The sequence below is a fragment of the Dipodomys ordii genome, unplaced genomic scaffold (genome assembly GCF_000151885.1).
Source record: "Dipodomys ordii isolate 6190 unplaced genomic scaffold, Dord_2.0 Scaffold23, whole genome shotgun sequence".
NCBI classification, from domain to species: domain Eukaryota; kingdom Metazoa; phylum Chordata; class Mammalia; order Rodentia; family Heteromyidae; genus Dipodomys; species Dipodomys ordii.
The window spans coordinates 7013407-7041378 of record NW_012267239.1 but is presented as its reverse complement, the minus strand read 5'-3'; the positions used below and the strand labels follow the sequence as shown (position 1 = coordinate 7041378).

General features: G+C 51.0%; 1 protein-coding gene across 2 annotated transcripts; it reads left to right on the top strand.

Annotated features, from left to right (window-relative positions):
• Positions 1 to 21: 21 nt before the first annotated feature.
• Kctd10 (potassium channel tetramerization domain containing 10) lies at positions 22 to 27874 on the top strand. Of its 2 annotated transcripts, none has more exons than XM_013014482.1 (7): positions 22 to 104; positions 8388 to 8601; positions 16090 to 16259; positions 19401 to 19487; positions 19780 to 19832; positions 21618 to 21813; positions 26809 to 27406. In XM_013014482.1, the coding sequence occupies exons 1-7, from the start codon at positions 102 to 104 to the stop codon at positions 27031 to 27033; spliced, it is 948 nt and encodes a 315-aa protein (XP_012869936.1). In that variant the 5' UTR covers positions 22 to 101; the 3' UTR covers positions 27034 to 27406. The 2 variants fall into 2 exon arrangements, with proteins under 2 accessions (XP_012869936.1, XP_012869935.1); XM_013014481.1 differs by having other exon boundaries at positions 36 to 104; positions 19398 to 19487; positions 26809 to 27874.
• The last annotated feature ends 98 nt before the right edge of the window (positions 27875 to 27972 follow it).

The window sequence follows — 27972 nt, the reverse complement described above, 5'->3', positions numbered from 1 at the left end:
AGTTCCCGCCCACGGCCCCGCCTCCGCCTCCGGCTCCGGCCAGCAGGGAGTTTCCTGCCTCTCAGTCGGGCTTTGGAGACTCCGGCGTCCTCCGGCTTTTCATGGTGAGGAGGGCGGTGGCCCTGGGCTGGGGGCTCGGGGCGGCCGCGGGAGCCCGGCGCCGGCGGAGTGGAGGGTGCGGAGGGGCCTGGGGTAGGGGCCGGGTCGGGGGGCGACGCCGGAAGTGGGGGGGTGGAGAAGGGCTTTGAGTGGGGAAATGGTGTTTGTGTCTGGCAGTCTGGGTCTGTCCGTCCGTCTCCTTGGCTGGTAGGGATCCTGGGAGGAGTTGTAGGGTCCCTAAGTCTTGAGTGGAAGATGGTGGAGAACAAAGAGACAACATTGGGTGTTCAACGTGAGGGTTTGGGGGGGATGGTGAAGAAGGATGGTGGGTGGAGGGGTGAGGTGAGCAGCCTTGGTGTGAAGCGGTTGGGGTCGCCCGCAGGCGAGGGCGAGTTCCTTCCGGGCTTTGGAATCCGGGGACGGGCTCTGCCAGCCGTCTGAGGTCCGGGTACCTTCGCCCTCGAGTCTGGAGCCAACACCGGTGGCCGCCTGGCTGCCTCTTCTTCTCAGTCACTTTCCTTGAGGCGGGTGCGTGGCCACACCTCGGGATAGCTCACCTCGCAGTCTCAGCTGTGGGAAGGTTTCTGTTGAGTTCAGCTCTTGAATAGCTTTTTTTTTTGTTTGTTTGCTTGTTTGTTTTTGTCCTCGGGTGTAGATGACCAAAGATCAGCCTGAATAGAGTCTCTCGTTCCTCCTCCACTGACCACTCCCCTAAGCAGATCCAGTTTTCAGAAGAAAGATCAACTCCATGCTGAAGACAAATGACTTAAATCGATTTGAATTCGCTTTTCCATTTTGTGCTAAAGAAACCCCCATCTCAGGGAAGGGAGGCTGCCTAAACAGGTGGTTCTAGTAACTGTGATCTCCAGGCCAGCAACAGACATCACCTGGGTGCTAGTTAAAAATGACCAAATTTTCAAAGCTTTGCCACAGACAGCCTGGTGGTAGTGGTGGGGTGAGGGGGGATTGGAGCCTGTCGGTATTTGTTCCTTGCAGAGACTGGTGATTTATTGATTTGGGCTGTGAAATGAGAAGGGGGTATATGAATTGAAGGGAGAAGGCACTGATAGTTTTCATTCTTGGTTTTCTTCCCTAAAAAGTAGGATTGGTAACAACAATGTAGACTCTTTGAGCTAAATAGCTTAGAAATGTTGTATGCTAACCAGAAAAGAAGAACATCCACTGGGAATTATTACTTACTGTCTTATAAGCAAGTTGTGGGTGCAGAATAATGTTATAGTTAGGTAGTTGATGTGGTATGGTTTGGTAGATATGAAACAGACTTTTCAGAGTTATAGCAGTACCCTCGGTTTGGGGAACTGTTACCCCTGCATTTAGCCTAGTGTTTGTTAAACTTCCCTGCAGTAAGAATCCCCCCTTCCCCAAGCCCTATTTGTTTGTTTCTTCCCTCAGATCCCTTGTGGTTTTTTCGGTCAAGAGCTAGTTTCACAAACAACTTACTTAACTTGGTGATACTGAGCCCCAGCAATACATCTGAATCACCTGAAGAGCTTTTTAAACACCAGCTACTGAGCTGTTGCTTCTCCCCCTCCTTGAGAGTCTGATTAATTGATCAGGGGTTTAACCCAGGCAGACACCAGCTTTTTTTTTTTTTTTTGTGCTGGCACTGGGGCTTGAACTCAGAGCCTGGGTGCTGTCCCTTAGCTTTTCCACTCAAAGTAAGCACTTTATCCCTTGAGCCACAATGTCACTTCTGACTTTTTAGTGGTTTAATTGAAGAGAAGAGTCTTAGGGATTTTCCTGCCCAGGCTGGCTTTGAACCATGACCCTCCTGAGTAGTTAGGATGACAGGTGTGAGCCACTGGTGGAGTGGCACTGTCATGTTTTAAAAGCACACACAAGTGACTAGCAACCAGGGCTGGGAACAGCTGGTCTTAAAGCTTGAGGGATAGAAGGGAAACTAAGCTAGGTGCCAAGTGCATTACCATTAGGTTAATTGCAGATCTAAACATCAGGAAGAAAGTGGTAGAACTGGGGTTGCAATCCAAATGTGCAGGGCTCTCAATCATTTCCCTCTGTGCACAGATACACACACTCACATTCACACATGAGATAGTATTACAGACATAGGTCTTTGTTCCTATCATCCTTGCCCAACTTTCTCTTCAAGTCAATTATTTTCCATTTTTAGCTGATTTCTTTTTGTGTTGGTTGGGAGGCTTGAACTCATGGCTCTGGTACTGTCCTTGAGCTCTTTTGCCCAAGACTAGCTCTCTGCCACTTTGAGCCACGGTGCCACTTCCAGTTTTCTGGTGGTTCATTGCAGATGAGAGTCTCATGGATTTTCCTTCCCAGGCTAGCTTTGAACCGAGATCCTCAGTCTCAGCCTCCTGAGTAGCTGGGATTACAGGTGTGAGCCACCAGGGCCTGGCCTTTTAGCTAATTTCTATTTTTGCACAGTTGCTTCCTGACTGTGACGCTGAAGCTGTGAAGTGAGGTTTAATTTTATTTATGGTGCTTTGGTTTGTTTTTAATGCACGGGCCAATAGAGCAAGAGGTCTAAGAGCTTTTTCAAGACCACTGAGTTAATTATAGCTTAATTAAGGGTTACAGAACTTTTTAGCACAGAGCATTGCAATATTGGCTGCACATTAGAATCACTCGGTGGAACTTAAAAATTCTGTTGCCTAGGCCAGACTCCCATTGGCAGCAGTGTCTCAGTGAGTAGGACCAGATATTAGTAACATTAGTATCTTAGTGTCTTTTTTGTTTTTCTGGTACCAAGGTTTGAACACAGGACTTCATACTTGTCCAGCTTGCTTTTGGCACTTAAACCTTTGAACCATGCCTCTAGTCCAGCTTTTTTGCTGTATTTTTTTTTGTTAGCCTTGGGGCTTGAACTTGGTACTGCCCCTGAGTTCTTTTGTTCAAGGCCAGCTCTGACTACCACTTTGAGCCACAGTGCCACTTCTAGTTTTCTGGTGATTAACTGGAGATAAAACTTTTATAGACTTTCCTATCCAGGTTGGCTTCCAAATGTGATTCTCAGCTCTCAGCCTTCTGAGTAGCTAGGGTTACAGGCATGAGCCACCAGTGCCCGGCTTGCTGGATAATTTGAAGATGGAGTCTCAAAGACTTCTCTGCTCAGACAAGCTTTGAACCTTAGTCCTCCAGATCTAAGCCTCTTGAGTAGCTAGGATTATAGGAGTGAACCACTGGTGTTCAGCTTTGGATATCAGTATTATTTCAATTTTTTATTTTGCTGATACTGGACATGAGCTTAGGGTTTTGCATTTGCTCAGCTTGCTGGTCACAGCTTGCTTTTTACTCTCAACCACTTGAGCTGTACCTCCCGATGTTTGGGTTTTTTCCCTGGTTAATTGGAGATGGAGTTTAACAGACACTTTGCTGCTTGAGCTCACTTAGAACCATGATCCTGCAGACCTCAGTCCTGACTAACTAGGAGTATAGGCTCACGCCACTGGCACCTGGCAACATCAGTAGTTTTTAAAATTCCCTCTAGTGACTCCATTGTGAGACCTGGTAGACAGTTGTTTTGAATCAGCAGTAGCAGTACTGAGGGCAGACAGGCAAGAGATGAGCCTTGGTTTGCCTATCTTATTGGAATAAACTGATTGACTCCAACAGCAATATCTTAAGTATTAGTGAGTTCGCTGTTTCTTGCAACCAAGTTTGCACTCTTGTTCCCCCTCTCTCTCTTAGCCTCATGAATAATGAAATCAAACCTTTGGAAGGGCATTGGGGTAACAGGATCCCTGGGAACTGCAGGAGGGCCTCCTAGGGAGAGTGGAATGATAGTCCCACTGCTTTGTGTCCTCAGTTCACTGTAGCTCGGGCTAAGGGACTTGTTTGTTTCGTGCCAGTCTTGAGGTTTGAACTCAGGACTTGGACTCTGTCCCTGAGTTTTTTTGTGTGCTCAGGCTGGCACTCTACCGCTTGAACCACACCTCCAGTCCTGTTTTTTGTTTGGTGGTGTAGTGGAGATGAATCTTACAGACTTTCCTGCTCAGGATGACTTTGAACCTCTATCTTCAGTTCTCAGCCTTCTAAGTAGCTAGGGGTACAGGTGTGAGTCACCAATGCCTGGCTGCACTGAAGAACTTGATCAGCCACTGCCAGCTCCCCAAGAGCACCCTCCTGGTATTTGGGTTTTTGCTGTGCTGATCTGGAGTCATGGGCCAGATCAGGAAGACTTCTGCCTTTGTCTTGTAGTAAGTCAGTCTTCAGTCTGTCATTAGAGCTGGGAACAGTCTCCAAAGAGAAGCTAATTGGAGATTTTGAGAGTATTCCAAATAATAAATGAGTGTTTCCTGTCTGAGTGTTTACTCAGAGCCATGGGCTAAACTGAGTAGTACTTCCTCTAGTCTCCTTCACGGCAGGGATAGGAGGGCATTGCCCCAGCTGATAGATAGGACTAGATTCAGGTATCTCACCCACACCCCCAAGCTATTAAGTGGCAGAGTTGGGGGCTTAAATACAGGCCTGACTCCCCAGTCCTTAACTACACATTGCTTCTTTTCTCAGGACTTTTTGTGGGGTATGTGTATATGTATGTGTATGCATGCATACGTATGTATGTACTGGTACTTGAACTCAGTATGTAATGGTACTTGAACTCAGGGCCTAGCAACTGTCTCTCAGCTTTTCTGCTCAAGACTAGTGCTCTATCTCCTGAGTCACAGCTCCATTTCTGGCTTTTTGGTGGTTACTTGAAGGTAAGAGTCTCACAAACATTCCCGCATAGGCTGGCTTTGAACCATAATACTCAGATCTTAGTTTCCTGAGTAGCTAGGATTACAAGTGTAGCTCTCTTTTTGTATTTTTTTTTTTTAAAGAAAGGAGATGGGCTGGGTGCTTGTGGCTCACACCTGCATCCTAGCTACTCAGGAGACTGAGATCTGAGGACTGCAATTCAAAGCCAGCTTGGATAAGGAAGTCTGTGAGACTTATCTCCAATCAACCATCAGAAAACTGGAAATGCAGCTGTAGCTCAAAGTGTTGGAGAACTAGCCTTGAGCAAAAAAACTCAGAGACAGTGCTCGGGTCCTGAGTTCAAGCCCCACAACTGACCCCAAAAAAGAAAGAATTGTTTTCTTTTTTTTTTTGGTCATGGGCCTGGGCACTGTCTCTCAGCTCTTCAGCTCAAGGTTAGCATTCTGTCACTTGAGCCACACCACCACTTCCCATTTTCTGGTGGTTTATTGGAGATAAGGAGTCTCATGGACTTTCCTGCTTGGACTGGTTCTGAACTGCAATCCTCAGATCTCAGCCTCATAAGTAACTAGGATTACAGGCGTGAGCCACCGGCACCTGGCCTGAGATGGGACTTTTTTTTTTTTTTTGTCGGTCGTGGGGCTTGAACTCTGGGCCTGGGCGCTGTCCCTCAGCTCTTCAGCTCAAGGTGAGCGCTCTACCACTTGAGCTACAGCGCCACTTCCGGTTTTCTGGTGGTTTATTGGAGATAGGAGTCTCACGGTCTCTCCTGCCCGGGCTGGCTTTGAACCAAGATCCTCAGATCTCAGCCTCCTGAGTAGCTAGGATTACAGGCGTGAGCACCAGTGCCCGGCGAGACTTTTCTTATTTACAAATCATGGTTCTAAATACGCCAAGCATGAGGGATTCTGGACTAGCTTATCACTGACTAGCATTCTTTGTGCCGCCGGGGTACCTTTTGTTGTTGTTTTGAGATAGGTCTGGCTGTGTAGCTCAACCTCTTGAGTATTGGAATTACAGGTGTGCACCACCACATCTGTCTGGGACCTGGTATCTGAATCCCCAATATGAAAGTGACAGTAAGTACTAGCATCGTTTGGATTTCCCAGTCACATGTGGTGGTACTTATGAAGGGGGGATGGCTTCTGGAGCTGGTAGCAGCGATCTCTGCCATGACCAGAGCGGGACCCACATGCATCCAGCTGTACAGTTAAAGGACACTTCATGAAGGTTTTGACAGCTCTAAATATGCATGTGCAGTAAATGTTGAGTCTTTCTTTGTCTGTTTTATGACTCCATACAAGATGATGGGCCATGTCCTATGAACATATAAATGATGTAGATTTAGGTTTGCAAAGGATGCTAGAAAAGTATTTTCATTTTTGGATCTATTTCCTTTAGCGTGCCCCCCCACCAAAAAAAGAGGTTCAAAAAACCCCAATCACAGGACGATAAAACTCTTTTTCCCTCTAGGTTTCTTCCTAGCGGCCATTTCTGTCACCCCATAAGCTCACCTGGGTGGGCTGTCTGCTCTGCTGAGGCAGCTCAGCTGGAGCCTTTGCCAGCACACCTTGTTGGGTGTTTTCACTTGAGCAGCAGCTACAATTTCTTGAGAAAATATTTCCTTCTCTTTCACACCAAGGGGTCCTGACGCAAGGGATTCCAGGCCTCCCTGGGGGCTGGCGGGCGGGAGGCCTGCCCACGGACTGTGGAACTGGGAGGTGCCTGGAGCTGCCCATGGCTCACTCTTACTTGGCTGTCACAGGTCATCACTGTGTCAGCCCCTCCCCCGCCGGCAGTGCCGTTCTTGCCTTACCAGTCATAAATACGTCACCTTTGCTATGGGAAATCTTTCTGGAAAAGATAGAAAGGCATCAAAGTCATTTTCCAGAATAGTTTAAAAAAAAACTAGCTGGGCGTTAGTGGTGCACACCTTCACCTCCAACATTGGAAACACTTTGAGGCACGAGGACCAGAATTTTTGAGGTCAGCCTGGGCTATCCAATGAAACCTTGTCTCAGAAAACCCACACACAGAAAGTAATGTTCTGTGCTGTGAGTGCCGGCTCGTCTGAAATCACCTGCTGCACGCCAATTCTGTTGGGTGTGCCTCTGGATTGCGTGGAGGGAGGGAAGGAAGGCATCTGGGAAAGGATTCCAGATGCTGGGTGGGCTTGGAGGGAGGGGCTTTGTTCTGTGCTGTCTGCTGTGCTGGTGGCTGATTCTGTGGCTCTGGTCTGTGCTTCCTGTCTGGAAGGTAGAAGGACAGACAGGTGAAGCCATCATTGGCAGAGGCAGCTGAGCCTCGCATTAGCCAGCGTAAGGGGTGTGGTTGTGTGCTCTCGCGTTTTGGATACCGTTCATGTTTTTTGGTATGTGTTCGGACACGATTGTGGGATGGTCTTGTTTTTGTCTTGTGGCAACACAGCCCCAGAGCTGCCTTGTCTGATGGCGAAGTCCTGGGAAATTGTTCCTGTTCTTGGGAAAGGCTGGGCTTGCCCTTGACCATCAGAGGTGCTTTTTGCTTTCTCAGTGCTAGGCCCCAGACATCTCCTGCTGTGAACTTCACAGAATCAGTCTAAAAAGCTTTTTCTTGGAGTACGTATGCAAGTGCCAGTCTACTTTCCCATGCCTGCTTAGCTCAGGCATTTGTGTCTGTCTGCTCTATGTGTGTGTGTGTGTGTGTGTGTGTGTGTGTGTGTGTTTGTGTTTCTCTCAGTGTCTCTTGCTATCCTTTCTTTTGTGCTGGTCCTAGGGCTTGAATTTAGGGCCTGGGTGGGCACTGTCCCTGAGCTTTTTTGTCCAAAGCTAGTGCTCTACCTGACCCACAGCTTCTACTTCTGGATTTTTGGTAGTTAATTGGAGATAAGAGTCTCACAGACATTCCTGCCCAGCTTGGCTTCAAATTGTGATCCTCAGATCTCATCTTCCAGAGTAGCTAGGATGACAGGCATGAGCCACCAGCACCTGGCTCTGTGTAGCATTGCTGTCAGATTGTCACAGGCTCTGGTGTCTTAGAATTTCTTATTTTTTTGAGAACTTCTAAGAGTTTCTGTTTGTGCATAGAAAACTGCCCTTTAGGAAGCGTTGGGAGTGGGAGCTAGATTGCATTCACATTATAAAAGTGTATTTTCATCTGTAGTTTAGTACAAAGAGGGTGCCTTGAGTTTTCATGGTATGTGGCCGTGAGGGGAGACAGAGGGACCTGGGAAGTACTTTGCTGATGGAGGTAGCCAGGGTGGTCGGTTTATTCTGGCACTGGACAGAAAGGAAGTTCTTACAACTCAAGAATTCACAGCAAACTCTTAGTGCCTGTCTAGGTGAGGTGAGACCGTCTAGCGGGGGTTACCCTGCCCCTCCTTGGGGCAGCCGATCCCCTGGCTCCCACTGTTGTTGTCGTCCAAGCTTATGTGGTCTCTGACATCAGAAGTTCAGATTTTTTTCCCCCCTGCGTTTTCAGCATGAGAAGCAAACTTTTAATTTTTAAATGCCATGAACTGAGCAAACAACCCTGGGGGCCAAATGGAGCCCACAGGCTGACAGGAGGTGTTCCAGCCAGGCTCCCTCTGGTGACCCTATCTTCTCCCCTGGCAGGAAGAGATGTCAGGAGAAAGCGTGGTGAGCTCAGCCGTGCCGGCGGCTGCTACCCGCACCACCTCCTTCAAGGGCGCCAGTCCCAGCTCCAAGTACGTGAAGCTGAACGTGGGCGGAGCCCTGTACTACACCACCATGCAGACGCTCACCAAGCAGGACACCATGCTCAAGGCCATGTTTAGCGGGCGCATGGAGGTGCTCACCGACAGCGAAGGTAAGTCGCCCCACCGCCACGGCAGGGTGCTTGGCTGCACATCCTCCACCACCTGGCACACCCAGGACCCACTTGTCTGCTCAGAAGATGAACAGGTGTGACTGGTGCTCCCTGTCCTCTTGGTGGGCGAGGAGCCCCGAAAGTCCCAGGGAGACTAGGTCCCATCTGGGAGTGCTTGTGAAGGAAGTGAGGTTGGGGTCTGGGCCTGATGATGAGTAGGACTTACCTGGACTGGGGACCTGTTAGTTGATTTGCTGTGTGACTTTGAGAAAGTACTTCCTTCCTTCAGGCCCCAGCCTGCCTTTCTAAAATGGAGGTGAGGCTAGGTGTCCTATAGTGTCCTTTTAGTTCCTGACTTCAGAGTGATGCTCGGGCCTGGGAGACACGTTTCTCTGGCCTTCCTCCCCCCCCCCCCCCCAGCACGGGGTCCTGACAAAGACTAGTAAGCCTGAATTTGAGCCCTGGCTCCTCATTTAGTTAGTAATGGGCCTAACCAAGTAGCTTAGTGCTCAAGGTCACATTTTTCTGGTGTGGAGAACGGGTCCACTGATCCCACTCCGTGAAGCCATTGGTATGTAGTAGTTGGCGTTCGTCTATTCAGTGCCTGTGTGTATGTGTGTATGTGTATGCACGCACGCACGCACTTGTGTACACACACTCTTCCGGTGGAAAGTCGCATTTGTAGAAGGCAAACAGTTGGTTAAAGTGCTCTTGTGGAACCACCTCCCTGCACCTGGAATCGTCTCAGAGCACTGGGCGGGGCGGGGCTCCACCTTTACCTGGTGAAGTGTAAACATCCCTGTCCTTCATTCCTTGGCCTGCATTGCTTGGGCCCCACCTTCCAGGGGATGTGCACTTGAGAGAGTGGCAAGTTTTGACTTAGGTGGTGGGCTCGCGGCCCTGGAGTGCCACGTTGCACTCTTTAGTCTGCACTGCCGGCTAGTTAGGGCATTTCCCTCTGAGTTCCGGAGCAGGCTGGACTGCAGGCGGAGGCCCTGCTGCCTGGTGCCCCGTGAACTTGGGTTGGGGTCAGGCAGTGGTTGAGCATGGTCAGTGGTTTGTGAGTGGGAGGCTCCCCTTTGCCGTGCACCCGCATTGCCCAGGGGGATTTGTGGAAATCAAGACAATGGTGCCCTAGCCACAGAAGGAAGCAGATACTATCTGAGATCCCGGGATTGTTGGGGTTTTTCTTCCTCCCTACCCAGTCCTGAGGGGTGGGGTTCCGGAAGAGCAGCTGAGTGGCTTTGAAGGCTAAGTGGAGGCCTTTTCCAGAAAGGCCTAATACCATAGATGTCCACTCAGCTGGACAAAGAGTACGCATGCGCACCAGCCGGACTGCGCCTGTTCTAAGCCCCTGCTGAAGTATGGCCTTTGCCCAGTGCCACTGGCAGCGGGCTCTGGGAAATCAGTGTGGTCACTGACACGCTGAGTGTGTTATGTGTGTACTGCCACTCGAGCCCCCACCCCCTCCTTTCTCACTATGATACTGCTCATGATACAGCATTCATGTAATCCTTCCCCCACATGTGGTGGAAGCTGACTGCCATTCCACTGAGGAGCAAGACTTCAGCAATCCGGTGTCCAGACCACACCATAGGGCTAGAAAACGTGAAGCTGCTGACCCCAGCACTCACTGCCTCTCAGCCGTCCGCTGCCCAAACTTTGCTATGGGCTCTGGGGCCGCGCATCACCTGAGCATGTGGCAGCCTAATGGGCCAGCCTCGGTTTTCTTCTTTGTCCCTCTTTTCTCAGTGGTGAAGGAGAAAACCTCGTGGAGTTAGGAGGTTGAAGGAAGATACTAGAAAGCACGTGACCATGCTCTCAGCTGTTAATGACCTGGTCATCCTGCCTGGGGCAGGGCAGCCAGGAGGAAAAGCCTCCTGAGGAGAGCAGGATGAGAAGGGGTGTCACTGTGCCCTTCAGAGGAGGGATTGCGGGTCCACATTCTGCTGAGGACATGCTGGCAGTGAGCAGGCCTTCCGGACTCCTCCCCAGTGCTAGCAGTGTGTGTTTGTGTGTGCATACACACCAGTACTGGGGCTTGAATTCAGGCCCTGGGCTCTATCCTTGAGCTGTTTTTGCTCAAGCTTTTTTGCTCTACCACTTGACCCCTACCTCCACTCCTAGCTTTCTGCCTGAGCCGGCTTCAAACCACAATCCTCAGATCTCAGCCTGCTGAGTAGCTAGGATGTCAGGCGTGAACCACCAAGGGTGGGTAATGCTAGAATTTGTACCCAACCCCTGTCAACATCGTGGGTAGGGGACAGGGAAGGTGGCTCAGTGGTAGAGCGCTTGCCTTGCATGCATGAGGCCCTGGGTTCGATTCCTCAGCACCGCATAAGCAGAAAAAGCTGGAAGTGGTGCTGTGGCTCAAGTGGTAGAGTGCTAGTCTTGAGCTGAAGAACTGAGGGACAGTTCCCAGGCCTAGAGTTCAGGCCCCATGACTGACAAAAACAACAACAAAAACCATGATGGTTAGTCCCATGGATTGTTTGAAATAAGAATTAAATCCCCTTCAGCACTGGCTTGGAGTTTTTCCTGTAGCTTCTCCCCCTTGCATGGTTTCAGGTTGCTGGATAATCCTTTCAAAATTAGAGAGTACGTAAGCTAGATCAAAGAAGTGTCATTCTTTTTATGATGAGCACACTCCGCTCAAACGGCTCAGAGCAGGCATAAAGCACGGCCTATCTTGTACCTTGCTTGTTGCCTCTGTCCCTTCCAGAGGTGTCTCCTAGTCTTACTTGGGGTTATGAGTGATCTTGTCACTCAAAGACTTCGATACTAGGGCCTGCGTCTCAGCCCAGAGAGGCAGGTGTGCAGGCGCCTCTGGTCCTTAAGAGCTTGCCAGGTGTGCAGCATGCAGCCAGGACGAGGGACCTCCAAGGTGGACCTTTCTAGGTATTGTCTGCCACAGCTATGTGTTTCCCTGAACCATGTCTTGGTGCTGTGTCTTTGAACATTTCGTAAGTAGTTCTATATTGTGTGCATTCTTTGCTTATTTAGCATGGTGCTTGTGACTTGAAACCATGAATACATAGCTCTAGCTTGGTAGCATTCCATTCTAGAAGCACGTTGCCTCTGAGGGAGTCATGCATGATTCCTGGCCAGATAGGTAGTTTCCAGTGGGCCTATTGGGAATGCTAACCTTCCTGAATGCCTTCCCTGTACCCATGTGAGTTTCTCTAAGGCACTGATTCCCAACCTTTGCCGCACCATGGTGCACACAGCAGACCCTATTTTACTTCGTTAATTGAGGAGACTTGGGACCAGGTCCCACCCTGCCACCTTGGGGTGCAGCATTAAGGTTTTACCTCCAGCCTCTTACTTCCTGAATGCTGCACTGGTTTATTCCCAACAGGCCACCGGGGCACAGCATCTTCCAGGACCCCCCTCCCCACCTTCCCCTTCGTCAGCTTACATGCACACAGTGGTCTAGGTTTTTGTTAGTATTGGGTGCTGTCAAGTTTTTTTTAACTATTGCCAAGCCTTTGGTTACCCTGTCATACTCTGGACTTTTATTTTCTCCCTACTTTTTCTGCTATACTAAAATAAATCCTTGCTAAAACTTTCAAAGCAACAGTAATGACAACAAAATCATATGGTCTGGCTTTATGTCTTGCTCCCTAATTTCTAATGTGCTGAGCATCTTTTTATGGTTATTGGTTTGGGTCTCATCTTTAACTGCTTGGCGGCATTTTGTTTGTACATTTCCTTTATTTGCTTCTTCTTTGCAGAAGTGCACAGTCTGGATCCTATTTCTTCGTGGTTCTGTGTTGCAGATACATTTTCCCAGTCTGATTTTTTTTTTTTTTTTTTTTGCCAGTACCAGGGCTAGAACTGAGGGCCACAGGCTCTCAGCTTTCTCACTGACTGGTGCTGGTACTCTTAGCACTTCAGTCTAGCTTCTTTGCTAGCTAATTGGTTGTTGAATCTCTCAGCGACTTACTGTCTTGGACTTGCCTTCAAACTGTGATCCTCAGATCTCAGCCTCCTGAGTAGCTAGGATTATAAACATGTGCAGGGGCCCCCCTTTTCTTCCCCCCCCTCTCTCTCACCTAGAGAACAGTTGATAGTGTCTAAAGATATTTTTGGTTGTTATAACTTGGGGGTGAGCATTAAGAGTCCAGGAGTGCTGCTACATCACCTGTGGAAATCCCTCATGACAAAGCTATCTGGTGTAAAATGTCTACAGTCTTGGGTCAGAGATCCCGACCTAGAGACTGAGACTCAGGAATGAGGCAGATTCCTCAGATTTGCGTTCTTAATGAGTATTTCAGGTCACCTTTAAGATCAGGCAAGTTCATACAACAGTTATAAATAACTTAGTATGACAAGGAAAGGCCTGCAGATGCCCCCTGGAACGAGGATAGAAGGAAAAGGACATCTGGACATCCCCAGAGAGGAAATAAGTGGTGTGTTTGCATGGCTGGCAGGAGGTGAGCCTAGCGGTCCAACCCCCAGAGCACCCTTCGCCCCTGAAGCCCCCACTCCTGCTCTGTTCTCAGCAGGAATGGTGAGATGCCCAAGACTGGCCTGGTGCTATGTGCCATCTGTGCACTCACCTTCTAGCTTTGTGTCAGCCCTTTCTTGAGGCCATTTTGGAGGCTGCTGGACAGAGAGGTCGAGTAAAGTACTGCTGCAGGTGCAAGTATGTGGCAGAGCTAGTTGTCAACACGGGCCCCAGCTCTCAGGCTCTGCCGTGCTGCTGGAGTCCTGTGCCTGACCTGCAATGGCTGAGGGCTCCCTGGCAGTGGGAGGTCCCCCCCCCCCCCCCAGCATGGAGCGCTTGACGTTCTGTTGCTGTCCTACATTACATGCAGACGTCGTGCAGTTTCTCAGGGATAGATTCCTGCTTTGAAAGCAACCAAAATATTTTAACTTCTGAATAAGTGAAACCTCATGGAGAGAGTGGCCTGCGTCTTTGCCCTTATTTGTCCAAAGTATGATTCCTTCACCACAAGCATTTCCTCAACACATTCTTGAGCTGGAGCCCAGTGTCACCATCCTCCTATTCCTTTATGAAGACTCTGGGCTGTTGCCTGGAGTCCCCACCCCCTCCCCCAGCTTGACTGCTGCCTGTACCAAAGGCAGGACATGGACCAGAGGTGACTCGGTCACCATTTTTCTTTTTCTTTCTTTGTAGGTCATGGGGCTTGAACTCTGGGCCTGGGCACCTGCCTTGAGCTGAAGAGCTTGAGCCACAGCACTACTTCCGGTTTTCTGGTGGTTAATTGGAGATGAAAGTCTTCCAGACTTTCCTGCCTGGGCTGGCTTTGAACCGCGGTCATCAGATCTCAGCCTCCTGAGTAGCTAGGATGACAGGTGTGAGCCACTGGTGCCCAGCTAGTTACCATTTTTCTTAAAGCCTAGGTTTCTTATTGCTGGTGGTCCTGCCCTCCCCGACTTGGGCATATCATTGAGTTTCTGTGAGACCCTTTTATTTGCTGAACTGCAGAAATGATCCTCCCTCAAAAGCACAGCAGGGAAGCAAACAACTGTCTTTTCACCCCTCAGCACCCTCTGGGGAGCCCAGGCTGCACGCTGTGGTCTGAAGGCCAAATTCAACCTGCATGTGCATTTTAGTGGCTCTATGATGGATTGGTGAAATTTTAAATCAGCTTACCATCCTATAAAGATGAGATTCACAGAAAATCTTGAGTTTCAGGCTGGAAGGTGCATGCATGAGGCCCTGGGATCAATTCCTCAGCACCACATAAGCAGAAAAAGCTGTAAGTGGCTCTGTGGCTCAAGTGGTAGAGCACTAGCCTTGAGCTGAAGAGCTGCGGTACAGCGCCCAGTCCCAGAGTTCAGGCCCCACGAACGACCAAAAAAAAAAGAGGAAAAAAAAGAAAATCTGAGTTTCTGCCATTGCTTGGAATGTCAGAATTCAGACAGCCCTGGCCCACATTCCTATCCAGCCACTCGTGGTTGGGGGGTGGGGGACATCCCTGGGGGCAGGGCATGCTCCCCAGCCAGCCTCCTCAGTCCAGACTCACTCACTCCTGCATGCTGCTTCGGTGGGCAGCTGAGTTGTGCAAGATGTTAAGTCTGGATTTCATTGTGTCAGATGTGGAAAGCAGCCAGGAAGGAGAACATCTGGAGGTCATCGTCAGGGTACTGTGATCTCCCAGGCCTGTGAAGGCCTCTTCCTTCCGTGCAGCCAGGGCTGGACTCGCCCAGTCCAGCATTCTTCTTCCTGCAGGGCTCAGGAAGCCAGAGCAGGAGGGCAGGGGTAGTGCTCAGAGGAAGGCCACACAGACTCAGAGAAGAACGGACACATGGCCTCTTAGCAACCCCATTGTGATTGCTGTAAAGGAGAAAGCCGGAAAGGCCAGGCAGTGAGGACTGGCGATGGAGCACGACGGGGCAGGGAGAGGTGGCCAGGCTGCGACTAGGAACATGAAGAAGGTACATGTGCTGCTCTTGACCCAGCGGCCCAGGGCTCCGAGGCGTGCCCAAGTCCCCCCTTCTTCAAGTTGGGAGTCAGGGAAGAAAAGAGCAAGCAAGGGGTCACAGGAGACACTGGAGCTCCTCGCCCAGGGCACTGTGCTGGTCAGGAAGGTCGAGGCTTGCCCATCTGCTCGACTTCTATGTCCAACTTTCCATTTTCTTTCTTTTTTTTTCCCCCACCAGTCCTGGAGCTTGAACTCAGGGTCTGGGCACTGTCCCTGAGCTTCCTTTGCTCAAGGTTAGCACTCTACCACTTAAAGGAAAGTGCCACTTCGGGCTTTTTCTGTGTATGTGGTACTGAGGAATCGAACCCAGGGCTTTGTGCATGCTAGGCAAACACTGTACCACCAAGCCACATTCTCGGCCCATCTTCCCATTTTCTGTTGAGGTTGCTGGTCTTCACTCCCCCTCTGCCTCTTCCCAGGCCTGGCTCCTCCAAATACCCTATCTGGTGAATTGCATTGTGGGAGAGGAATTGAAACCCTTCTGCAGTCTAGTTCAGGCACCATAGACCAGGGGAGACAGAGGAGATGAGTCCCCTGACCCCTCTCCTTGACTGCTTCTGGCCAGCAGCCAGGATATTTTCCTGCATCTAATAAACCAGGTCCCGCCTTCCCATGTTGACAAAGGGCTGGGTGGCAGGGTTTTTGGTCTTCACACTGCCACTAGGCAGGAAGTGAACAGGCAGGTGATGTCGTGTGCTGGTACTGGGGAGCCTGAGGTGGCAGTCTGAGGACAAGGCTGGGCTCCCTGCTTCTCAGCTGTGAAGGTGAGCATGGCAGTATGCTTTTGGGGGCATAGCCTTTCCCCTGGGGGTGTTTAAGGACACTGCGGACATGCTTTTAGGCCTGGGGGTGGGGCTGGACGTGGTGGTGTGTCCAGCCCCCCAGGACCTGTAGGCTATGGGTCTGGTCTGGACATAGACAATATGGGGGTGCACCTGCTCTCCCCTGGAAGGAGGGGTGAGTAAGGAGACAGCCCCGGGCGCACCACGCGCCCCCACAGAGGGCACCGTGTAACTAGCTCCTTCCCCCGCAGGCTGGATCCTCATTGACCGCTGCGGGAAGCACTTCGGGACCATACTCAACTACCTTCGGGACGGGGCCGTGCCGCTGCCCGAGAGTCGCCGGGAGATCGAGGAGCTGCTCGCAGAAGCCAAGTATTACCTCGTCCAGGGCCTGCTGGAAGAGTGCCAGGCGGCGCTACAAGTGGGCACCCCTTTCCTCCACCACGCACACTTCCTCTCCTCGTTCCTCTTTGCAAAGCGCGAGTGAGCGTACCTCACATTCGCAGTCCTGGAGACTGTCTTCCCGCCAGAGTAACCCCAAAGTAGGGACTCCCTAAGAATAACTGTACTACTGGAGAGTCCGAATGCAGTGGGTGGCACTCTTTCTGTCTTGCTGGGATGTGGCATTGAACCCATTTTATCCAGGGGGTGCCCTAGTCTACCTCTGCTGGGACACTGTGGGTTGAGGGGTACTGAAGGCTTTTAGAAAAGCTCCTGACTGCTGCTGTCCTCAGCCCCCCGTGTTGTTGGGCCCTCTACTGTGGATGTCGAAGTCCTTGATGAGTGACTCACGGGGCGGAGACTTGGGGCAGAGTAATGGCTCCCTGCGGACGGTGCAGACAGCTCTCCTCAGCTGGACCCACATGGAGACCACTGGGGTCAGGTCTGGTGACAGTGCAGTCCTGCAAGGCCGTGCCTCTAAACGTCACCTGCAGCCGCTCACTGTGGGCCAGGCTCCCACACAGCGCAGAACCAGAAAGTCCCTTTGGCTGCTGCAGAGCCTCAGTTTGTATATGTGTGGTACTCGATTGTGCCTTCCCCAGGCACACGGGGCTGTGTCCGGCCCTCAGCTGGAGCAGTGCCCATTGTGTCAAGCTCCTGGAGGCACTGGCCTTTGCCGAACTGTGGACCACCATAAATCTAATCTAGGGTTGCAGCCTTCCCCTCATCCTTTAAGTTATGTCTGCAGGGAGTCAGATGGTGCCGCAGGAACACCACCACACCCCTCCCAACCAACCTCACTCACGCAGGATCTTGTAGCCACTTTACTGTGATTTCCTCAGAGCTGCTTGTGCTGCTGTTTACTGACTCTCCCATTTCTGATGTTGTCTACTGGCATTACTGTGAACAGATGAGTTTGCATTCTTGTCTCTTCCCCCCAGTTAAGCTGTATCAGTTTGCATTATGATTGTACAACTGGTTGGCAGTTCAGCCTGGGGCGATTTCATTTGCTTGATTTCTAAGCATATGCCCCCCCAAATTCAGTCCCTCTGTTCTCAGTAAGAGAGTCAGTCTCACATTGGATGGCTTCTTCTCCACCAGGTTCTATTTCTGTAAGACCTCCATCTGCCTCTAGAGCAGATTCCAGCTTCTCTCACGCAGCCTTTGTCTTCTGCTTTCTGAGTTTTATCTTTTCAACCCTTCTGGGTCATATTTCATTTTTGCTATTACATTTCTACTTTCGAAGAGCTGTCTTGCTCTCTGAAAGCTACAGTTGTTTCAGAGGCTACCTGTCTACCCTCTTTGTGTCCTCCCTCTCTGTCAGCTGGAAGGATGTGAGGTTTACTTGCTGCCCCTCTCAGTCTGACTCTTCTTGGACTTTTTCTGTTCTTTGTGCTGGCTTCTGTCAGCTTCTCCTGAGTCGTAAGATTGGTGTACTGCGGTGTGTGAGCAGTCCTTGTTGTCCCATGGGTGTTGTGGTTGGGTGGTAGGCCAGCTTTCTCACTGCAGATCCCACATGTCTGAACCTGTAAGCCCATTTTTAGTGGATAGATCCTGCCTACCAGAAGTCTGGACGGGATGGCACACACTGCTGTCCAGCTTCTTGGGAGGTGGAGGCAGAACAATTTCAAGTCTCAGGCCAGCCAGGCTACCTGGCCAGACCCTGCTCCCAAGAAATGCCCCACAGCCTTCTGGGGGCTGGGGTGGGGCGGAAGCATGTGACTGGCCCCCTGGAGCGCGAGTAGAGGAAGAGCCAGAACAGATGTTCATTTAACCAACACCCCCCCCCCCCGCTTTCCAGAATAGTGACTTGGCCCTGTCCTCTGCTGTTCAAGCCACTCCAGGAAAGGGAGAGGCGGGGGCCCATGGAGAGAGGGGATGGATGGATGGGTCTCACTGACGGGAAGCCAGGCTCTGCTCTTTGCCTGTACCCCACTGCACAGGAGCTTTCACTGAGGACTCTGCAGCCTCCTCCCTGCCCATAGCGTGGGTGTCTGCTGTCCATCCCCTCAGTCAGCACTCAGCCTGCATCAGCTTTCCAGCCTCCAAGCCCGTGTTTGTTGACGATGATGATGTTGTCATGTAAGGGTTTGAACTCTGAGCCTGCTCGTGCTCTCTTGGCAGTCTCCCCCTTGCGTCATGCCTTCAGCTCTGCTTTTTTTCTGTGCTGGTCCTGGGGCTTAAACTCAGGGCCCCAGCACTGTCCTTGAATTTTTTTGCCTAGCACTCTGTTACTTGAGCCACAGCTCCACTTCTGGCTTTTTTATTTTTTAGTAGTTATCTGGAGATGAGTCTCACAGACATCCCTGACTACACTGGTTTTGAACCGTGATCTCAGAACCAGATCTCAGCCTCCTGAATAGCTAGGATTACGGGTCTGAGCCACCAATGCCCAGCTCAGCTCAGATTTTTGCTAGTTATTTTGGAGACAGTCTTCAGACTTTTCTACCCTGGCTAGTCTCAAACCTTGATCCTCCAGATCTCAGCCACTTGAGTAGCTAGGATTATAGGTATGAGCCACTGACAAACAGGTAGCCTCCTAGTTTGATGCTTTTTGTCTGCTGAGCTCACCTGTCTCATTCTTCTTCCTTATTCCTCTGTGGTCATAGGGCTTATAGGAGCCCTTGGTGAAACTAGGCTTCTCTCTACATTGAGAGCTTAGTTTTAGTGGCTTCTTGCGTGGAGAGCTGCATCATCATTGTTAGCGCTTGCTGAGCCTCTGGTGTGGAGTGGCCCTAGACACCAAGCATGCTCCTCCTGCCGTGACTGCCCCACCTTTCTTGCAAGCCTGTTGTCTGCCAGGCTGGCTGAAAAGCTCCCTCTCTCCCCCCAGCACACCTCACAAGGCAGACCACCTAGGCTGAAAGTGTGTGTTTGTGTGTGTGTGTTGTGGGGCTTGAACTCTGGGCCTGGGCACTGTCCCTCAGCTCTTCAGCTCAAGGCTAGTGCTCTACCCTTGAGTCACAGCACCACTTCCCATTTTCTAGTGGTTTATTGGAGATAAAACTTTACTGTCCGGGCTGGCTTTGAACTGCAATCCTCAGATCTCAGCCTCCTGAATAGCTAGGATTACAGGCATGAGCCATTGGCGCCTGGCTGAAAGTATGTTTTGTTCCAGCAGAACAAAGACACTTACGAGCCATTCTGCAAGGTTCCTGTCATCACTTCATCCAAAGAGGAACAAAAACTTATAGCCACCTCCAACAAGGTATGTCGGAGGCGCCTGTGGGGTTTCCTTTGCTACCAGACACAGAGATGTGAGTTTTGAGACAGAAGCATGTGAAACTGCCACCGCCAGGCCTGAGCAGGAAACGACAGCGCCCGTCACGTTGCCCTTGGGCCTGGCCGCCTCCCTCCCCTCCCCTCCCCCGCCAGCAAGCTGTGCTTGTAGCCATGGCCACCTCTGCTCTTGGCAGGGCCCCAGCACTCTGGAAAACCCTCAGCTCATTGCACCTGCACGCTGAGTAACTTTTTTTTTTTTTTTTTATAACAACCCACAGCCAGCCGTGAAGTTGCTCTACAACAGAAGTAACAACAAATACTCGTATACCAGGTAAGGAGTCAGCCACCACACAGGCCTCACTGGCTAGCTAGGAAAACCATATCACACACTCACACCAGCCAGGCCCAGCCTGCAAGTAAGTTCCCTTCAGCACCTCCGGACTAGGCACACAGAGAGGTAGCTAGAACTTGTAGGCCACAGTGCTCTAGAACCTGCTCTTCTAAACCAGTGACAGAGTTATACAACCATCGCTTCTTTGTAATTTTGGAATATTTTCATCACCACCAAAAGAAACTCTTTGCCCGTTAGCAGCCACTTGCCCCACAAGCCTTGGGTAGGCATTAATCTGCATTTTCTCTGTAGATACGTATTTTGTGGACATTCCACATGAATGGAATCGCATAACGTATGCCCTCTTGTGACCTGTCTCCTTTACTTAGCATACTATTCCCCAGGGTCCATTCATGTTGTGGCACCCATCAGAACTTTATTCCTTTTTTATGGCCAAATAATACTCCACTGTGTGGCTCGTCCACATTTTGCTTACGCTTTTGTAGCCATGAGTAATTTCTGCCTTTAGCTATTGTCTTTTCTTTCTTTCCTTCCTTCCTTCCTTCCTTCCTTCCTTCCTTCCTTCCTTCCTTCCCTCCTTCCCTCCTTCCCCTCCCTCCCTCCTTCCTTCCTTCCCCTCCCTCCCTCCCTCTCCTTCCTTCCCCTCTATCTTTCTCTTTCTCTCTCTCTCTTTCTCTTTTTCTTTCTTCCTTCCTTTCTCTCCCTTCCTTCCTTTCTTCCTTCCTTTCTTTCTTTTCCTTCCTTCCTTCCTTCCTTCCTTTCTTTCTCTTTCTTTCTTTCTCTTTCTTTCTTTCTTTCTTTCTTTCTTTCTTTCTTTCTTTCTTTCTTTCTTTCTTTCTTTCTTTCTTTCTTTCTTTCTTTCTTTCTTTCTTTCGGCTTGAACTCTGGGAGCAGTCCCTGAGATCCTAAGCTCAAGGTGTATACTCTACCACTTGAGCCATAGTGCCACTTCTGGTTTTGGAGTGGTTCATTGGAGATAAGTGTCTCACAGGGTCTTTTCTTCCCGGGCTGGCTTTGAGCCGTGATCCTCAGATCTCAGCCTCCTGAGTAGCTAGGATTATAGGTGTGAGCCACTGGTGCCTGGCTGCCTTTAGCTATTTTGAAAAGTGCCGCTATGCATGTATGTGTGCAAGATTGGTGTGCATGTCTTTCCATTTGTCTTAGCTAGGAGTGAGATTTTTCTGGATCCCATGATAATTGAGTTTAGTCACTGTGGGCTTGTCAAACTCTTTTCCAAAGTTGCTGCTCCATTGCACAATGCCACCACAGCATCTGGAGATATGTACATACCTTGTGGATCCCCTGGGAGCATGGGGCTGTGAGTCAGGGTTGGAGATTGGGAGCAGGAGGGGCTGCAGGGATGGACGAGTGAGGTAATGAAGTAGTTGAAGACCTGTAATCTAAAGTGTCCCTTGAGCAGCACGGTTCTGCCCCGTGGGGGGGGGGGGAGTGATTCCCACCACTGGTCCTGTGCCCGGAGGCCCTGCATCCCAGCATCTTGCCTCCAGCTGGGTAGGGCAAGTGTAATGGGGCTCAAGCACGCTGGTTAGGAGCACAAGCTTGCGGGCCGGAGCTGTCTGTTCTGAGACCCAGGCCTTGGACAGTTGCTGGATTTTTCTGGCCTCCCATTCTCCTTCTTGGAGCGAAGAAGGAAAGTGCCTTTCTCTTGGCTTTAGCACGAGCGGAAGTGAGACAGGAGAGAGGGAACCTGGTAGGGTGTTTCGTGCACAGCTGCTGTCACTTCATGGGATGCTCTTTTTGCAGCAATTCTGACGACAATATGTTGAAAAACATTGAACTGTTTGATAAGCTGTCTCTGCGCTTCAACGGAAGGGTCCTGTTCATAAAGGACGTCATCGGGGATGAGATCTGCTGCTGGTCTTTTTATGGTCAGGGCCGCAAGATCGCCGAAGTCTGTTGTACTTCCATTGTCTATGCCACCGAGAAGAAGCAGACCAAGGTAAGAGGCCGGAGAGCGCGGTGCCTAGTGGCCACTCTGCAGGTCTGCACACAGCCTCTTCCCACTCATGAGGAAGCCCTAAAAATGCTTTCCTGGCCTTGTGCTTGCTCACGTGAGACCCTGGAAAGTAGTCACTGTAGGTCTTGGAGAAGGGTCTGGTGTTCCCTCCTGATGCCCAGCAAGTGGAGACAGCCATGCCACGGCCCGGTCACTTTTCTGTACATGCGGTCTGAGATTTAGCCTTGTGCCTGTATGTGTTCAGCTGCAGTGTTGTCTTCCTCTGGTCATTCTGACAGCGCTGGTTTCTCCTCCTCCTCCTCCTCCTCCAGGAGACAGCGCTGGTCCATCCCATGCCCTCCAAGATCTTGACTTACTAGTCGCCACTTACCACATACTTGCCGCCTGTCTGTCCTGCTCTTGCCCGCTACCAAGAGCTGCCCTCCGATCCCAGGGCCTGTGTATGTGCCCTCTTGCTTCCTTCCAGCCACATTCAACTCCCTGGATGAACTGGGCTCTGGGTTTTCCTTCATGTCATCCTCTCTAAACCTGCACTTTTTTTTTTTTAGTGCCAGTCCTGGGGCTTGAACTCAGGGCCTGGGTGCTGGTAAGCTTTTGTGCTCAAAACTAGCACTTTGCTACTTGAGCCATAGCTCTACTTCTGGCTTTTTGTTAGTTTAATTGGAGATAAGTGTCTCATGGAATTTCCTGCCTGGGCTGGCTTTGAACTAGAATCCTCAGATCTCAGCCTCCTAAGTAGATAACATTACAGGTATGAACTACCAGTGTCTGGCTCAAATCAGCACTCTTGACCTCTCCCTTTACTTCCACTGGCAAGCCATTCTGCAAAGCAGAGTACTGCGAGAGATCTGCTCTGCTGTTATTTGAACTTCAGATCTTCCACTTGAAGAGCCCTTGTCTTCTCTTTAGGCCTTCTGCCCTTGAGCTATGAGTGACACCCCTTCCCTTTCCTTTCCCTTCCTATCCATCCCTTCCTCTTGTCCTCTTTCCCCTTCCCCCTCTCCTCCCCCTCTCCTCTGTTTGTTATACTATACTATATACCCAGTCATTTCTTTCTCCGCTTATCTAAGAGAAACCTGAGTATTGTGACATAGAGCAGTTGTGTCACAAGTGGATTGCCATGCCTCTAGTCACCCGCATGCCAGCTGTCACTCACCTGCTCAGGTTACTATTGTGTGTGCAGCTTTGGGGGTTAACATAGTTCTGTGGGATTCTGAGCCGGTCTCAAGCAAGGCACAAATGAAAGAAGTGCAGAGGACCAAGAGAAAGGCCTTTTCCCCGGATATTATTGAAAATGTGAATCATGTACAGAATTAGACACAGACAGTGACAGTGATCTCCACGTTCGGTCATCTAGTTTCAGTGGCCACCAGCTCACAGTGGCTCTTGCTCAGTCTGTGTTCACTTCCCTTCTCCAGCACAGTGCTGACTTGAGAACTCCTATTCAGGAGATAGCCTAAACGGCAGACTTGGTTTCTTTTTCTTTTTCTTTTGTCGGTCGTGGGGCTTGAACTGGGTTTAGGCGCTGTTGCGTTCTTCAGCTCAAGGTGAGCACTCTACTGCTTGAGCCATAGCACCACTTCTGGTTTTCTAGTGGTTTATTGGAGATAAGAGTCTCATGGAGTTTCCTGCAGGAGCTGGCTTTGAACCATGATCCTCAGATCTCAGCTTCCAGAGTAGCTAGGATTACAGGCGTGAACCATTGGCACCCGGCTCGGCAGAGATTGTTTCTAAGGGTAGCCAAGAAAGGGAAAGCACTGAGGTTCTTTCTTGTTTCAAAAACAGCAGGGAGCCAGAATTGCCTGTGCCTCACTAGCAGGGTGCATCATGCCTCTTGTCTCCTGTGAAGTTTTTTAAGGATGTGGGTTCCTCCTGTAACTAGACTCCATCTTTTTTTTTTTTTGCCGGTCATGAGGCCTGAACTCTGGGTCTGGGCCCTGTCCCTCAGCTCTTCAGCTCAAGGCTAGCACTCTACCACTGGAGCCACAGTGCCACTTCCGGCTTTTTCTGTTTATGTGGTGCTGAGGAATCGAACCCAGGGCCTCATGCTTGCAAGGCATGCACTCTACCACTGAGCTACCTTCACAGCGCTAGACTCCATCTTGACATGATCATTTTTAAAATACACTTGGGTTGTACCTTCCCTTGGATATAAAAAGGATAATCATCGTGTTGACTAAGTTAAACTATCAAGATTTCCCCAGGCACCGGTGGCCCCACACTTATAATGCTAGCTACTCAGGAGGCTGAGATCTGAAGATTGAGGTTCAAGGCCAGCCCAGGCAGGAAAGTCCATGAGACTCTTGTCTCCAATAAACCACTCAGAAAACCAGAAGTGGCACTGTGGCTCAAGTGGTAGAACGCTGTCCTTGAGCTGAATTGCCGAGGGATAGCTCCCAGGCCCAGAGTTCAAGCCCCACAACCAACAACAACAACAAAAAATCAAGGTTCCTAATCTTTAGAGCTTAATAAGGAGCAAAGAAATCTAGAGATGGCATGGCATGACCTCAGCTGTGTATGAATGAGCAGATGGCTTCCAGAACAAGTCTGCACTTGGGTCTGTGAAACCGGCGAGTGGTAGGGCCAGGCTGGGCGGCCAGCCCTCCTCATGCCTTCTCCTTTCCTGCCCATGACGATCCATGCGGTTGGTGTCAGAGATGGACAGCTGCCCCTGTCTCTACCCCAAACCTCTGGGAACTGTGCTCAAGTCACTGCTTGAGTTCAGTTTCTTGCAGAGCTGACATCTTTCTTGAAACAACATCCCAAGTGCTTTACTAAATCCTTTAGGCATAATTTGTCTTTTGTGGTTAAGTTGGAAAGGGTGTGGATAGCCAGAATTAAAGTTGAAGCAGGTCTTCAACGCATGCACTATCCATTTGGTTCTTGAAACTCGGGTTCTCAGAATAGATGACAGTGGAGCCTGACTTGTGTGTTAGTGGCCTGTCCTTACTTTTGTTGAGATGGAATTGTTTCTGTCACCTCTGCTTCATCCTCACCACCCTCACTGAGCCCTTCCTGTCAGGTGAGTGAGCGTGTGTTCTAGAATGTTCGTGTAGTTCTTTACATTGTTGTGTCTGCTCTGTATTGCTTGCTGGAATGTTTTGGGGACCCTAGCCTCAGTGTGAGCTTGGCATTAGCACACATTTGTTGACTAGCTTTGTGCACAGGGGTTGGGATTTTTGTTCTTCATGAGCTGACTGGTTTTGAACTGTGTCCTGACATCTTGATGCTCTCAGTCATGGTCTCTTCCTAAGGAAAAAGTTGGCTTTTTTTTTCGGTCGGTCATGGAGCTTGAACTCTGGGCGCTGTCCCTGCACTCTTCAGCTCAAGGCAAGCGCTCTACCACTTGAGCCACAGTGCCACTTCCCAATTTTGTAGTGCTGTATTAGAGATGAGTCTCACGGACTTTCCTGCCTGGTCTGGCTTTAAACTGTGATCCTCAGATCTCAGCTTCCTGAGTAGCTAGGATGACAGGTGTGAGCCACTGGCTCCCGGCTGCATTTTTTGGTTTCTTTGCTGGCAGTTGACCCAGCTGGGTTTAGGCTGATGTTCCGGCCAGCCTTTCTGTGGGTTTTGACTCCAGTGACAAAACTCCAGTTTTGAAAACTTTCAGACATGTCCCACCTGCGTGCCATGCTCTGGGGCAGCATCTGGAGCCATGCAGTTGCTGACCCCATTGGTCAGTACCCTTCGGAGTAGCGCAGATCCACAGCTGGCCCAAGTCTAGGCACTCAGCCCCTCAAGCTCCCTTTCCCCACAGTCTTCTCAGTATTTCCCAACTTCCTGGGCTCCCTCCTCTTGTTGTATGGCCAGCAAATTAGGGCTGTAGCTATAGCTATGGATTCTTTGGCTTCCTTAACCTATCTCTGAGGTGGCCCAGCACGAGGCTCAGGAAAAAGCAGGAGTTCTCCCCACCTGCTGAGACCAGGAGCCTTCTCATCCAAAAGGAACGTTTCACTCCTTCCGGCTCTGCTTGCTGCTGTGGGGTGGCTTGGGCTGAGCTGGGGGTGCAAGAATGTAGAGGACAGAAAAGCAGGAGTTGCCCTCCACTGTGTGTGTGTGCTTAGACACCATTGGCTCCTCCAGCCATGCGAGACTTGAGGGGTTCTCGCTGCCCTCGTGTCTGCCCACCATGCTGGCAGTGCCGAATGGCGGACGCAGTTTCTCAGATCCCTCATTGCTGCGGCGTGGTCTCTCCTGGTGGCTCTAGTGAGGAAGATGAGAGTGCTCCCTCTCTCCCTCCTGGCGTCTAAGAGAAGCGCGCCCTGGAAGGCCGAGTCTGATCCGGGTGTCATACCTGGAACACATGTGCGCCGCCCTCCTTCCATCCAGGGCTCCACAAGGAGGACAGGCAAACAGTGATTTGCCAAGGAAGGCTCGTGCCATTTCCTGAGGGCCCCCAGCGCATGCCTGCTCAGAAAGAAGGTGGTTTCAGTGTCTGTGTTCAAAGCCTGCGTGCTTTGCACACCTGTAGCCCTGCCAGTGGCGACACACCACCCATCAACATGAACTGCTATGCATTGTCCAGTCTAATCGGGGAGTGCTCTCCAGCTTACGCCTGGGACACATGCAGAGGCCCAGGGCTACTAGGCAGCCCAAACTAGATTCGAACCTCTGACCCTCCTGCCTCAGCTTTTGTTTTCTGAAATGTGTAGTGTATATGTACAAATACTTACATGCATGGGATTCAGGATAAAATGTGTTATCTGTAAGAAGAGACACTGGCTGGGGTGGGCAGGGAAGGGGGGGGACAGGCAGGGGACAGGCAGGGGACGGGGTCGGGGAGCCTTGTCTTACTATGCCTCTTTGGTCTCTGCTGCATTTACCACATGTAAGTATTGTGGAAAATACCTGTGTTGAAAATGATAGCATCTTCCTCGGTCCTCAGGGCCCTGCTGAGCTGTGTGCGGGCTCAGGAGTGGGCGGGCCCTGGTAAATCACACTAACCCACTGCCCTCCCCCCCTGTGGGGGCACAGGTGGAGTTCCCCGAAGCCCGGATTTATGAGGAGACCCTGAATATTTTGCTGTATGAGGCCCAGGACGGCCGGGGACCTGACAATGCACTCCTGGAGGCCACCGGCGGGGCAGCTGGGCGCTCCCATCACCTGGATGAGGACGAGGAACGGGAGCGAGAGCGGATCGAGCGCGTGCGGCGGATCCACATCAAGCGCCCGGACGACAGGGCCCATCTCCACCAGTGAGCAGGCTGGCAGACCAGGCACCCTCCTCCCCACCTTCCTCCCCCATGTCCCGTGCCGCGGGCCTCCCCCCCCCATCCTGCCCCACTCAGCTCCCATGCAGGCTTCCGGCACCTTCCACCTTCCCTGGAGCCACTTTTGTAACATGCCGGATGATGATTTTGTTATGTCTGGACAAGGTGGGTTGATTCTGTCTTGCCCAGGTGTACACACCCCTCCTGTTGAACAAGCTGTGGCTCAGGTCTCCACTTTTTGTGAGGATCCGAGGAGCCAGGCTTTCTTGGTTCTCCCAGAAAAAGTCCGAATGTGAGTGTGTGTGTGAGGACTTTTGTTGGCAGTATTTATTTTTGTGGGTGTTGACTCCCTGTTAGGGTTTCTCTTCTGAGTGGGGCTCTGCAGTGGGCCGACGGGAGCGGTGGGAGCCTCCTGTCCTGTGACCTTCCAGCCTCGGCAGACGGGGCCCTGGTCCCTGTGTGTTCCAATGAACAGCCACCGCGCATGGCAGTGGAGTGTCTCGTCTCTTAATATCCCTTAGTGTTGCTCTGGGTCTAGTCTTCAGGAGCAGACCTTTTGCCACCGTGGCTGCCCTTTGTCTGGGACGCGCTGGAACCACATTGGCAAGGAGCAAAGCTTTCCCTGGCAGTGCGTTGTCCTGCTCTCCTCCTGCTCCTTCTACTCGCTGTTCGTGACCCACTGCATTCCCGAGGGTCCAAGGGTCACCTCGCAGGCTGAGCGGCCCAGGATCCACTCCTTCCCCTGCAGAAGTGGGCGCCTTGCCTCTTTGGTCAGCAATCAGATGCTTCCTCCCAGCCTGGGAGCCTGACCGGCACCAGCTCAGAGGGAGCTTGCCTATCTCGGGGCCGCTTAGCTGCTGTAAGCCCCGCCCTCTCTGATCCCCTCTCGTCTTTGTCTGAGTTTCAGCAGTCGGCAGTGACTAGGCTG

Bases quoted from the DNA above. Each gene is read 5' to 3' on its own strand.
- Kctd10 (XM_013014481.1), top strand. The intron at 8,602-16,089 runs GTAAGTCGCCCC...CTTCCCCCGCAG, and splicing joins GGTGCTCACCGACAGCGAAG to GCTGGATCCTCATTGACCGC. The intron at 16,260-19,397 runs GTGGGCACCCCT...GTTTTGTTCCAG, and splicing joins AGTGCCAGGCGGCGCTACAA to CAGAACAAAGACACTTACGA.